Below are 14,719 nucleotides of genomic sequence, written 5' to 3' on the forward strand. Positions count from 1 at the left end.
AGTGTTTATCTCAAAAAAAACCCTAAAACACTACTGATGATAATAGCCTAAAATAAATAATCCAAACTTTAATTATCCAAAGTTTAATTAGTTAATAGTTAACCTAGGCCACAGGGTCAAATTAACTAAATATAAGAATAAGTTAAGATACTTTATGTTAAGAGAAATAAAAATTCCAATATTCTTATAGAAAAGCATAAACCTAAGTACAAAGAATTACAGAATTATTCATTAAATGCCACAGAACTTAGACTGTCCTATTTATGATATTAATAATTATGATCATTATGCATGGTTCCAACTAACTGCCTCATAGGAAATAAGAAATATATTTTTTAGAAGATCAGAGGCCCTATTCCCTTCCTAAGACAAGATCTTAGTACCTTTATAATAACTGACATCTTAGCCCTCCTAGCTTTCTCCAGCTGACCCCACACACTGAAGCAGAGTTACAAATGCCCAAAGAAAGAAGACCCACTAGGGAAAATTGTATTCGCTCAGCTTTGCATGCATCAGTGGACTTCACAGTAGATAAATATACCCTACAGCCAGATTAACTGACACAGTGAAGCAAAAAGGGAAATTTGAGATTTAGCCACTTCATCTTAAACCTCTTTTTAAGTAAGGGGTGGTTTGTTTTTACTTCAGCTTTCACTATATAAAAAAATCTGCCCCTAAGGACTCACACATTTCTAATGCTAATCATTTAAAAAAATGTTTCCACAAACCTTAAGTTTCTAATACACCAGTTATGATTTTAATAGATTCATAATTACGGTCTTTGCATTTCACAAATGACACAAAAGTTTTAACACAGAGGAAAGTATGCTTTTATTAGCTCTTTGCACACATATTTAAAAGCAGGACTTCTTTAAAAGCTTAGGAAAATTTGACAAATTATGTAGAATCTTTTAAAATACACGGGGAAGTTATAAATTAGCCTACTGATGTTTTTTCTCAACTCCATTTCCAAGAACCCTCCCCCTTTCTCCACCCAATTACCTCACAAAAGACTCCAAGCCAGAACTTCCACTAAGGAGTTGTTTGCCTAAAATACCTAACCCCAAGGACCACCAGAATAGCCTCACCTACCTAGATTTTCAAACTCTTCCTGTGGAACCAGCTTCCTGTGACTAGTGAAAATCTGAAAACTGCAGAAGAGTTTCCTAAGTAGGATTAGCATTTTAAGTGAAGGGGAGGAATTTTTTATATCTAATTGAAATTATAAATAGCAGTCAACCTGATCCTCAAACCTCATTTCTCATTCAAGTAAAAGTGAGGATACATCCAGACAAAATTTGTTGTTGCAAGTTTCTACCTTGCCTTGGAGGTGAGGGGTGGGGAGACAAGGACCAGCCCCAGGTGAAGTTTAACCACCAAAAAATTAACTTTGGGACCTTCCAATATTTTTCTCTGACAAGCTTATTCTCTTTCCCGCATCCCAGGCACCGAGTGTTACATGCTGCCCTCTTGCCAGTATTTTTCAAGATAAATATTCAATTCTGAAATGCAGATTATCTTGCTTTTTAGATGTCCTCAAGAACACATATACAGCTTTTTGGCCTTTGATGTTTCCCACTCCCTTTGCCCACAGGTACAATACTGCGTGCTGTGCACACAAAGCAAAGGACAAATGTTGACAAAAAGATTCTTCTCACTTGCTAGTGTCACCATTACAGTTACACAGTTTCCCAAAACTAAAAGTTCAAGAGCCATTCTTCCTTTAGAAATACAGGGATTTTCAGTGGTTTAATAGGCCCCAAGGGGGACTATTTTGGTATAGATTTCTATTGGAAATGTTTCTAGAAAAGTAATCTCTGCACACTATGACCCTTCTTTTCCCCCCTGTATTCCCTAACCTACACACTCCTACATCTTTTAAATTTCCTTCAATTTATTTATTTATATATTCAGTTATCTATTTGTATATGTATTTTTTCTTTAAATTTTTATTTTTGAGAGAGAGAGAGAGAGTAGGGGAGGGGCAGAGAGAGAAAGGGAGACACAGAATCTGAAGCAGGCTCCAGGCTCTGAGCTGTCAGCATAGAGCCCAACGCAGGGCTTGAACTCACGAACTGTGAGATCATGACCTGAGCCGAAGTCGGATGTTTAACCGACTGAGCCACCCAAGTGCCCCTGTATATGTATTTTTAATTAAACTTTTCTTTTGAGATAACTGTAGATTTACATGAAGTTGTAAAGAAATAATGGAGACATCCTGTATACTCTTTACATATTTCTCCCATCTTGCCATATCACAACTAGGTCATCAACACTGACACAATCTACTTGTCATATTCAGATTTCTCCAGCGTTTTTTCATTTGTGTGAATGCGCATGTATACATTTAATTGAATACAGTTCTATCACAGGTGTAGGTTTACATATTTGCCACTGCAAATCATGATACAGAACAGTTCCATCAGCCTATAAGGATCTCTTGTGTTCAACTTTTATAACTACATCAACCTGTCTCCTTAATTCCTGGTAACCAACTATCTGTTCTTAATTCTACAATTTTACCATTTCAAGAGTAGTATACAGATGGAATCATACAATATATAATCTTTTGAAAAGTGGCTCTTTTTCCCACTCAGCCTAATTCACTCAAGATCAATTTAAAGTTTTACAATTAAAGTTTTTAATAATTCACTCCTTTTTTATTGCTGAATAACATTTCAAGGTATGAGTGTATCAGTTGTTTAACCATTCACCCAGTGAAGGATATCTGGACTGTTTCCAGTTGTTGGTTATTACCAAACAAGGTGCTATTAACATTTGTGTAAATTTTAATTTCTCTGGGATAAATGTTCAAGAGTGCAATTGCTAAGTTATATAGTAATTGCATATTTAGTTTTATAACAGTCAGAATGTTTTCTATAATGGCTGTACCATTTTACATTTCTAATGTAAATTTTCAGTTACTTCCTTAGATTAAATTCCTTACTGGTGGAGTTGAGACACAATGCCTTTTTTTAATAGATATACAAATTCATCTTCATAAGTATGTTGGGACCATGTTTTTCCTTCCAAGTGTATCATGGTAAACTGGAAAGGTAAAATCATGATCAGGTCGTGATCTCACAGTTTGTGAGTTCGACCCCACACCTGTGCTAACACTTCAGAGACTGGAGCCTGCTTAGGATTCTGTGTCTCCCTCTTTGTCTGCCCCTCCCCTGCTCATGCTCTGCCTCTCTTTCAAAAATAAACATTAAAGAAAAAAGAAAAATATAAACAGACATAGAGAATACACATAACAACATAAAAATTATGAATGAATATATACATATATCCCCTCTGTATCTCTTGGGAAAAAGTAAATTATAAGCAGACACCTTCTATTGTGCTAGTACCCAAAGATGTTTTCTAGGATCTTTGTAAGACACCTAAAGATAGGTGACTGGCTGGCTCAGTTAAAAAAGTGTGAGACTCTTGATCTCAGGGTCTTGGGTTCGAGTCCCATGTTGGGTGTAGAGATTGCTATAAATAAATAAATAAATAAAAACTAAAAGCAATTTTTTAAAAAGAAAACCTAAAGATAGGGGTGCCTGTGTGGCTCAGTCGGTAAAGTGCCTTACTTTGGCTCAGGTCACAATCTCACAGTTCGTAGGTTCAAGCCCTGCATCAGCTCTGTGCTGACAGCTTGGAACCAGAAGTCTGCTCAGATTCTGTGTCTCCCTCTCTCCCTGCCCGTCCCCTGCTGGTGCATGCTCTCTCTCTCTCTCAAAAATAAATAAACATTAAAAATAAATAAAGTACATCTATATAAAAAAAGAAAACCTGAAGATAATACTTACATTTTTAAAAAGATACCTGACTGAAATCTTACTGTAAAATGAAATAAAACAAAAGCCTGTACTTAATGTGCTCCTATCTGGTCTAAACATACAGATGTGCATGTGTGCATGCACATGCACACACATACCAAGAGTAAAAATGCTCTCTGCATTTAATATTGTTGCTAAATGTTTTGCACATATATGAAAGGAAAATAAAAAAACAGGTGAGAATTCTTTGGTGGGAGCATATTTCATTGTATGCAAACCTGAGCAAAAATTTACAAAAATCATCATATAGCAAAAACACCCTACATTTTCTTTTAAACCTTTATGACAGAAGAGCGTGAAATTGAAGACGAATAGCATTTCAAATCAGAACACTTCCTAAACACAAACCATTAAGGTACGTTACATGAAAATTACATGAACTGCAACAAAAATCTGTAATTTACATTTACTTTACAAAAACTGTTCGGATACAAATCTAGAAAATGTTATAATATTTTTACCACACACCCTTTGGAGAGATTTCCAAATTCAGAGTGCAGACTCTCAAAAAAAGCAACAAACAATATACTTTTTTGATGATTACGCCACTGCCACACTATCCTCTCATCAGAGACTCTTCCTTTGGACTCTTCCCAGCTATTATCTGCAGATTTCTCTCTGTAGAACTGCCCCAATGCCACATCTCCACTGGGTTGCCTAAGTTTCACCTTTTCTTCTCCTAGTGTGATAGTTCAACTCAGTACAGCTACAATTTTATATTGATGTTATGAGAAGGAGTTTTCTGAAAAATTTCAAGTTATAGAAAACTAAGGGAACACCAAGATTTCAGATGAAGGAAATCTGACATGTGCCTAAAAAGCCAATTATCAGTATCCTATCTAAAGACAAAAACAAGAGAAAAATAATTCACCTAGTGAGCAACTTACTATTCTGTATAGAGGTAATAAAGCCCTAGAAATTTTAGAAATAATTCACCAGCACCACAAGCACTAATCACCATGTCTGGATATTCAAAACACACACCCACACCCACAACAACCCTGTTATGTTTCCTAGAATTTCACACACACATATATATCATGTTACCTCTTCAAAAAATTGACAGTGTTGCTATTGTTTAAAGTATTTTTGTTACATTATCTGGAATAAGATTAACACACTAAGGCCTGGAGAACAAATCCAGGCCACCAACTGTTCCTTTTATAGCCCATGAGCTAAGAATAGTTTTTTGTTTTTAAATGGTTATATAAGTACCTGCATAATATTGATTTTGCCTCCTGGGCTGCAAACCCTAAACTATTTACTATCTGGCTTTTTGCAAAAAGGTCTGCTGACCCCTGATCTCAGGGATCAGTGTAGAAAAGTATGTAACAGAAATTAATAAAATTTATGACTATTAACTAATTGATTTAATTTGCAGTAAAGTAGCCTTGCGCCCTACTCCTATTTAATTGTGACTCCCTAGAAATTTCATACCATCTGAGGAGTTTGACAATCCTCCAGAGATATTCTCAAAGTGAAAAACAAGTATGTAATACAAGGATTATTGTTACATACTTCACTACACCATACATATGATAATAGCGACAAAAAAAAAATTCTCAACAAGAAAGAATTAAAACTCACCCTGATATACACCAGAAAGCCCTAAAATACAGGTAAGAAAGGCGTGTGTTGCTGTTCATAAAAACCTAAAATCTCAAATAACAAAAACAAAACAAACCCATCATGGAAGCCAAAGAAAATGTGAGCTATAAAAAGCAAAGGCTGAATTTTGTAAGAAAAAAAAAAAAAGAAACTGAAATGCGAAGAAGATTACATAAATGGTGGACTGACACTGAAGCAACAATCTTTTGAGGAGATTCACTTAAAACACAAAGCTTATTAAGTACTGCAGCAATGCGGTACAAAACCTATACAACTGAAGGATCTGAATGCCATAAATACCTTCAAACAATAATGTTTCCACAATTTAAACCAAAACAATTCAGGATATGCTTTCAAATTTTTAAAAAATTCACTTTCATCTGGTGGTTAATTAAAACTTGCAAAAACAGTGTGACACTAACCAAGCTAGTACTAACTCTTCATTTTGAAAGACCCTCCAGAGTTTTCAGCGTATGGGAAATACCAGTTGCACCTCCTCCTACTTTCAGTCTTTATGATAACCATGTATTTTTCAACCTTCTCAATTGAGAACTAGTGAGCGAGATGACCTTTAAGATCCATTCCAGTTCAACCATTCTATGAGAATTTTAGTATTTATTTTTAACAAAACACTCAGAAAACCAATAGTAAATGATAAAGGGATCATTGTAACCATTAGCAATGAAATCTGAAATATTACCACATAGGAGGCATGATCTGATAATGCTGTTCCGGGATTTTCCCTTATTCAAATAGCACCCCAAATTCTTTTTTTTTTTTTTAATTTTTTTTTCAACGTTTTTTATTTATTTTTGGGACAGAGAGAGACAGAGCATGAACGGGGGAGGGGCAGAGAGAGAGGGAGACACAGAATCGGAAACAGGCTCCAGGCTCGGAGCCTGACGCGGGGCTCGAACTCACAGACCGCGAGATCGTGACCTGGCTGAAGTCGGACGCTTAACCGACTGCGCCACCCAGGCGCCCCCAAATTCTTAACTACGTGCCATGGTGTGGATCTCAGATTACATGCATCTAGGAAAACTGTAAAGTTTACAAAAGTTCCTTTAACAAAATTATTCTTTTGTTCTCTAGTAACCAAGTAGCCATACCTCCTGCAATGTATCCCACTATGGGCAGAGTTCACTTTCACTTGGTTGCAATTAGACACAAACAATGGGAAGATTCAAGGAAGAACCATTTATCAGATCTATGCCACTGGCTGACTATAAAGCTATGCAGAGCAGTAGGGATAACTACTGATCACAGAACATACACAAGTGATAATGAACACAGGAACTGGGTAAACAAAAATAAAGGTCCTCCTTACAGGAGTCCCTAGAGTTACCAGTATGCAAGGATGCAGAGTTAAGCCAACATTATGACCTCATGAAAATATTCACTAATAACCACAAAAGTTAAAAAAAAAAATGTAATCCCTGTGAAACAGGCCTGGCAGATAGTGTGGCTATCTCGGGCTAGAGTCAATGGTGCCGTTGGTCAGTCTTTTGGTAAATATACCACTATACCAAGCTATACAAAAGAAATCCATCAAAAGTTCAGTCTCACGCAAGAGACTCAAAATTGCATGAAATCCTTGAAAATGATGTCAAAGAACCACTTCATTAAACACAAAAGTCACTGACAGACTGGAACCTGAGTTAGAGTCTGTTAATAACTAAAGAGAAAATCAAAAAGGTTCAAATGTCAGGTACAAGACATTTCTATATTACCAAACAATTTTCTGAAGACAAAAACTACACCAAAAACTCAATAATTAATTCATCCTTTGTTCACTTAAGACCTAGGGGATTATGTAAATCACTGTTTGCTTTGTTAATATTAGTTTTACTTTTCAAATAAAGTCCCAATCAAACATTTTTTTTTCTTCTATCTTCTGAAATTTCAGCATTTCTTTTATGTAATTCTAACTAAATCTTGTAAGTAATTCATTCCAGGATTAATTATGCTTAGATAAAAGGGATCTGAATCTATACAGAAGTACTCCTGAAACTCTGAAACCTCTTTCAAGTACTAACTACCCTGGTCTTTCCCAGACTGGGTGGGCCTAAAAAACAAACAAACAAAAACATTAGCTAATCTTTGGCTCATAAGAATGATTTCTGAAAGAACGGGTATCAGGTCATCTGAACTATGGAAAAGAGTCTGCTTTTCGGGGTTGTGAAGGCAAAGTAGGGATATGGAAAGAGACAATGTTGCTAGGAGCAGAGTATTATTAAAAAAAAAAATACATAACATAACTGCATTGAAAGAAAACATTCCAAACCACTAAGGAATAAGGTATCCTGTAAAATGGGAGCCAGAAGGGTCAATTTACAACAATTTGCAAAGAATGGAGTGAGGGAACTACAAGTACAGACTAAGACACAGAAGCACCCCCTTCCGTATTCCACTTTCTTGGCCCATTTTGCCTCTCCGATTTTATCCCATTCTCCCAACAAAAACTTTTAAGGGTAAAGTAAGGGATCTGATGACATTGTTTGAACACCTGGATCTGCCATGTCTAAAATCAATCTATTTTCAGCTGTCTGCAATATGTGACTCAGTACTTTTTATTGAACACAGTTTAAGTTCATTTCTGTCATTTGTAAGGAAAAAAGTCCTGACTAATACACTAGATTATGTTACTCCACAATAAAAAACTTTCCCTGTTCACTTCCGGCTCTGTCTTATTTTGATTTCTTCTGAATTTCTGTAAAAACTTCTTTGTATCACTCCCCTTCTAACATGTGTAATAATTATCAAAATTATTTCCCCTACCACATTAAAACAGCAAAATCTGTAAAGACAGACTGAACCTTACTTTCATATTCTGCCATATGCTATTTTCACACATTAAAAGGCAGAAAAAAAGGCATGAACGGATACATGAAGGAGAAAGAGGGAGGTATTCAACAATTCAGACTGGTTAATTCAGACTGGTCTAAGCAGTAGCAGAAGAAAGAAAAAGATATGCATGAGGAAGAAAAAGATATTAAGAGCTAGAATGTGGAAAAAATGCTCGACAGAGGTACAAAAGAAAAAAAGCAGTGTAGGAGAAAGGGGATATGAGCTAAATTAGAATGAAGAGGGTTGGGTCCAAGGTTTCTTTAACTACTCACTTCATTTTTCTTGGCTTTGGTTTCTTCAATGGTAACTAGGATTTTTTTATTCAAGTTTCTCAGTGCCAACATTTTGTTTGTAAGTAGCCAAAGAACAGAGAATAAAAATCAATGAATATGTAATCCATATCCTTTCCTGAGACTTGAGTTAATAAAACATAAGTATCATCCTTATGAAATACTGTCAAACCAGGTACTAAACTACACTGTTTCCCCTAAGCACAATTATCATTAATTGTTAATGATTAATTGTTAAACATTAATCATTTTCATTAACTCATCTAGTGAAGGAATTTCATATACATCAAAGTTATAAATCTTTTTATTTTAAAGTTTATTTATTTTGGGGCGGGGAGGAGGAAGAGAAAGACAGAAAAAGAGAAAATCCCAAGCAGGCTCTGCACTGTCAGCACAGAGCTCAATGTAGGGCTTGAACCCACCAACTGCAAAAGCATGACCTGAGCCAAAACGAAGAGTTGGCTGCTTAACCGACTGAACCACCCAGGTACCCCAAACTTAGAAATCTTTTGAGGCCAGAGTTCTACTTACTGTGCTTTGATATTCTGAAAATGGTGATTCTACATTTTTTTGTAACTCTAGAAGAACTCTGGATTAATCAGAAATTATACTGCAGGCAAGATCAAGTATACAGAAGAGTTGAAAAGAGCAAATATATAGGAAAAAAGTGTACTTGGGTTTACATTCCCAGACAAGCCCATAGAAACCTACTGAATCCGTAATAAAATGAAAATAATGTAGTAGCTGCTATTAGAGGGGGCCCCTTAAACTCTGAGGTAAAGAACGGTAGGGCTGACAGGCGCCTGGGTGACTCAGTCAGTTAAGCGTCCCACTTCAGTTCAGGTCATGATACCATGGTTTATGAGTTCAAGCCCTGCATCAGGTGGGCTCAAGCCCCACTCTGGGTTTTGCACTCCCTCTCTCTCTGCAACTCGTGGGATTCTCTCTCTCTCCCCCTCTCTCATAATAAACAAACAATTTTTTTTTGAAAAAAAAAAAAAAAAAAAGAAGGGTAGACGAGCTGAGCAAACAGACTCCAACATGAAAGGAAGGACAGTTGGTTTATTTATAATTCAAGTAAGTCTGCTAAAAAGACTTAACAATACTGTATTTGAACAACTCAACCCAACCTATATTAGCTAAGATGTCTAAAATAAGTTACAAAAATATATACAGCGATATCATTAACATTGTGCCATTTTACATTTCAGACAACTTTTCATGTATTATCTTTTATTTTCCCCATAAAACAATCTATAAGTATTGCTCAGTTGTGTGCCTCATGGAAAACTAGTTCCTCAAAGGCTAATGATCCTTTATACAAGAAGGATTCTGTGTGTCATCTGAATCTAGGATGTGATGAGATGACCAAAGTTAAATAAGCTTTTCCTCCTGTTTTTGTTGTTGTTGTTGTTTCCAGAGACTTTAATATCCCAAAGCACAATATGAATCTCTTAAGAAGGGGCACATGATGTACAATGTGTCCCAAAGTTATATAGCTATAGAACCATTTTTTCCTGGTCATTTCTGCAGACCAGGGTCTCCATAATTAGAGTGTAGGAAAACGATGAGCTAGTAAAAATCTGGGAGCATAGAAAGAACAAATACCTGACATGCCTAATGGAAACAATACTTGGGAGTCAGGAGACATGGATTCTATATTCAGTTTTGCCACTTATTGGTTCTGTGCCCTCAGGGGAAAAATAACACTTAATTTTCCTGTGCCTTAGTTTTATCATTTGCAAAATAGCAATTCTAATTCCAGTTGAAGTCTTTTTCAGGGTTGGATAAAAGATATTAGATACATGAGATTTTAGAACTGTAAAATTCTAGACCTGCAGAAGACCTTTCAGACCAACCAGCAATATCCTATCAGAAAGGTAATTTTAAGGATCTGGAATAAAACCCACATCTCCTTTTGGCCCCACATTTCCCCCTATACCCTTCACATGCTGCTTTCACTCTTTAACAGATAAAATATTAAGAAAACATCTCTAGAGGCAGAATAAGTCTCAGAAAGGAACACAATTGAAAGTCTCAGAAAAAAAGTAATATTCAAGTGATATAATCTCGCCTTAAAATTCCCATTGACAACATATACACATATAGTCCAAAATAAGTAAGGCTTTGAAAAACATGGAGAGGTAGAAAGATAAGAGTAGCTCATCCCATAATCACTTGGAAATTGAAGGTAGACAATTTTTTGAAATAATTCATTTCTATATCCAATTAATAAACTGGTCCTACCATCACCAAAAATATACCTAATCAACAACAGGTAAAGGAAAGCAAATCTTACTAAAATCAGTGAGAGAACTAAGGGTAAAGAAATGGACTAAAGCCGGAAGAGGCTAGAAATACATAAGATTATCTGGTGATATTACTGCAATTCAGGGCTACTGTCAAAGCTTTGCAGCTTTCCTATAATAGAGTACAGGACTGTTTGATGCTAATTACTTAGTGATGTGCCAAAAGGATGTATTTATTTCACTTGAAACATAAGAAAGCCCTTTTTTCCATAATGACAAATCAATGGGATAATTCTGGAATTCATTAAAAAGAAACACTAACTGATCCAACATAATAGCTTTATTTCCTATGTAAAACACTTCAAAATATCTAAATGAATATAGAAATGCATTTTTCTGTAGTAGATTGTTTATTATTGAATCATTATCAACCCTTGTTAGACAAAATTTCTCATTTTTGCAATGTGCAAAATCATTAAAGTGTTTGAGAGCTCCATCATGAAAGACAGTGGCACTTTATAATCCATTATTTCTTCAGGCAAATGTGCTTATAGTTGAACATAATACGAAAAATAACAATATTCCCTAGCATATGATTCTATCCCCCCTCTTAATGGTATTTTTATATGTTGACAGCAATGATGAAATATGTTATTGCTTTCCTATTAGCTTTAACTGTTTCTAAGCAGTCATCATTTACGGCATCACTCTGAAGTATTACCTGTAATGATGATTAGGTATCTACAGTTTCGAATGCTTCCCATACTGCTATTCATGTCTCAGTCATGCTTTAACAACATAGGTTTTTAGTCTGAAATTCCTTTAGATTACCAAAAGGCTATAAGAGTGAATCTATCCGTACACTATACCGAGCACTATAAACCTACATATTTGAGTATCTAACAGTTCATTTACTTCAGCTCACATCAAGTAGGATTGCCTGTTGCTGTACAGAACTGCTCTAAAATTTAGGAGAAATTCATTTCCAAAGCTACTGTCATTCAGATTCCTTAAACTGTTAGATACCTCATGTGATCATTTTATTGAAAATAAAGGGAAGAAGTATAGTAAATTAGGTATTACCAATGACCGGTGAAATCCTTTTGAACATACCTGCCTAATATTTTCAGGGTTATTTTCTCCTTCCTTATAGGTAAATTAACATTTTTAAGATTAGATAGTTAAAATTTACAATGAAAATGTATAGCTGCATATTAACGGTACAGTGTAGTTCAGATGAATCCAGATTTTTTCACTCATACTGTGAAGGGATCAATCTGTTTATAAATTTGAGGGTTTTTTGGTTTTTTTTTTCAATGTTTATTTTTGAGAGAGAAACAGAGTGTGAGCAGGGAGGGGCAGAAAGAGAGCGAGATACAGAATTCAAAGTAAGCTCCAGGCTCCGAGCTGTCAGCACAGAGCCTGATGTGGGGCTTGAACTCATGAACCACGAGATCATGGCCTGAGCCGAAGCCAGACACTCAACTGACTGAGCCACCCAGGCACCCCTAAATTTGGGTTTTCATAATGTTTCCAGATTTATTTTAGATGTTGATGTTATACACAGAGTATGTATGACTATTAAAAGATTTGTAATAATTATCTGTAAACTGAAGAAACCAAGAAGCACATTTTCATAATTGCTCCAACTAAGAAAATGTTACCTCAAACTGAATTACAGAAATATTTTTAGTCAACAGCTGCTCAGAGCAAGTGACTGACATGCACACTTCTCAGAATTCATTTACTTCCCACAACTTTAACAGTCACCTTGGCTCAAAGCTATGCTAATGATGCAATTCCACTGGGCTTAAAAATCATATCTGTGAGCTAAGAATAAAGGTAAATTGCATAAACATAAAAAGGAGTAAGTTCTGATTTTTCACTTCTAAGAAGTATAGCCTCAATTAAGAAAGCTTAGTTCAATCTGAAATTACAACAGCACTGACTAGAGCTTGCTCTACCATATTTATAATAAATTAAATGCTACTTGGGAAAAAGATACACTACAAAAAGAAATTATGTGGAGTGTCACATCTATTTTACTTTGATGGTAAGTTCAAAAGAAAATTAAAAAGATAAACCGGAAAGTTTTCCCTGGCTAAATGCAAGGATAATTATCTTGTTCTCAGTTTAATATTGATTTTTACCTGGAATAATGTGGTTTTCATTTGCATTTACGTTAAAACAAACTGTCATTTTAAACACAAGTTTTACTGCTCATTAGATTTTTTACTATTGTGTCATATTCAATGATTCTGGCTTTAAACTGGTAACTGCTTTAGGCAAAATCCACACTAGAATATCAGACTGTGTCCTCAACACTTCATGGAGGATAAGGTAATTAAAAAAAGACTTTGCAAAGCAAAACCATTTATAAAGAAATTGCAGACCACCAGGATTTTGGATTTGGGTAATCCATTTAGATTAGCAAGGCTGTGTCCTAAAAGGACAATTCTAAGATCACAATATAGGTCATGTCCTTAACAAATAAAGCAATGAAATTAATGTCAATTACACAAACTTCCATATTTACATGACGCCAATGACAACAACTAAAATAGATTAAACAAAGCTTTCTAATGTGCTCAGGCCCAGCAGAAACAAGAAGGAAAAATCATGTCATAAAGCTGAAATTCTTTTTAATCCGGCTCTGCAAAAAAGGTAAAATTACTGTTTTTAAAGAAAAAAAGAGTGGCAGCCAAAGTAGGAGGGGGGGAAAAAAACCCAACAACTTGGGCTTATCATTTCAGATTGAACAGCTAAAAACTTTCATATGAGGAAGCAAGAAAGGAAGGAGACAGTGGTGTTTTGCAGGGAGTAGGGGGGGAAAAAAAGAAAAGCTAACCTTAAAGGTTTTGCCAAAATATAATAATCAGGTTTGGGTGGCAGGTAATATCCTTCAAAGTACAACTTCACTATTGCAGAACACAACTTTCAAAATCCCCAATATGAACCCAAGTACTTAAAACAAATGCTGCCAACATCTAAGTGTACTATTAAGTTTTAATTATATAGTGCCAAAAGACATATTGTCCAACATAAGTAAAATCTGCTTAAAATCACTACTTTGTCATATTTTTTATTGCCACACGTATAAATGACTGTTAAGACAAATAGTCAATTACAAATGTCTCCGAAAGACATTTCTGCCCAGAAAGCAGAAAACATATAATGCCTGATGTCACAAAGACATTGCCAAAACTGACAGTTAAAACACTACTACTTCTTTTTTTGATACTGATGCTTTTTCTGAATGCTTGCTCCTCAAAATGAGCTGAATAAGGAAAGCCTGGATGCCCCTAGAAACACAGGAACTTTCTTCTAGATACAGATGTGTATTTCCTGGACAAGGGGATAAAAAATGTCTCTGACCAAAGAGGCTTTGTGAAGACTCCTTGCAGAGAATTACCAACTTACCCATCAGATTTGAGTTCATGAAAGGTGTTGGGGACAAGCCTTCATGGGCCCCTAATCGACTGTCATTCAAGTGATCACTGTAATGAGGGCTGTCTGTAAAACCCTAGGGGGAAAAAAAAGACCGGAGTATTAAAGAGATTATTTGGCAGTCCTGCTAATTGAGCATAATGACACTCATCTAATTAATATACAGACTTACAAATGGTCATTCCTAACCAAATTCCTTGTTCATTACTTGAAAAACTAAAGAGAAATGCTCCTTTTATTCCTTTTAAGGTTTTAAACTAGTTTCTTAATGATCTTAAAGAAAATTAGCCCTAGGAACTCTTTACATCCAAAAGGAAAGTTCTATAGTTCATCTTTTTTTTTTAAAGGATAAAGAAAATATATTTTTAAATTGTAATAAATAAGGAAAATGTTTATCTCTACCCTCCATTCTGTCTCTAAACCCTGCCACTTACTTAAAATACTAAAATAA

At 35.3% G+C, this 14,719-nt stretch overlaps 1 protein-coding gene across 12 annotated transcripts in view; it reads right to left on the reverse strand.

Annotated features, from left to right (window-relative positions):
* The window catches only part of TCF12 (transcription factor 12), a 379,898-nt gene that overhangs the window by 172,256 nt on the left and 192,923 nt on the right, over positions 1-14,719 (reverse strand). For all 12 annotated transcript variants that reach the window (XM_058737610.1, XM_058737609.1, XM_058737612.1 and 9 more), the window contains one exon: positions 14,242-14,344. In XM_058737610.1, coding sequence (XP_058593593.1) covers positions 14,242-14,344 — 103 coding nt within the window. The remainder of the gene's footprint in view (positions 1-14,241; positions 14,345-14,719) is intronic.

The sequence above is a fragment of the Neofelis nebulosa genome, chromosome 7, assembly GCF_028018385.1.
Source record: "Neofelis nebulosa isolate mNeoNeb1 chromosome 7, mNeoNeb1.pri, whole genome shotgun sequence".
In the NCBI taxonomy this organism is placed as follows: domain Eukaryota; kingdom Metazoa; phylum Chordata; class Mammalia; order Carnivora; family Felidae; genus Neofelis; species Neofelis nebulosa.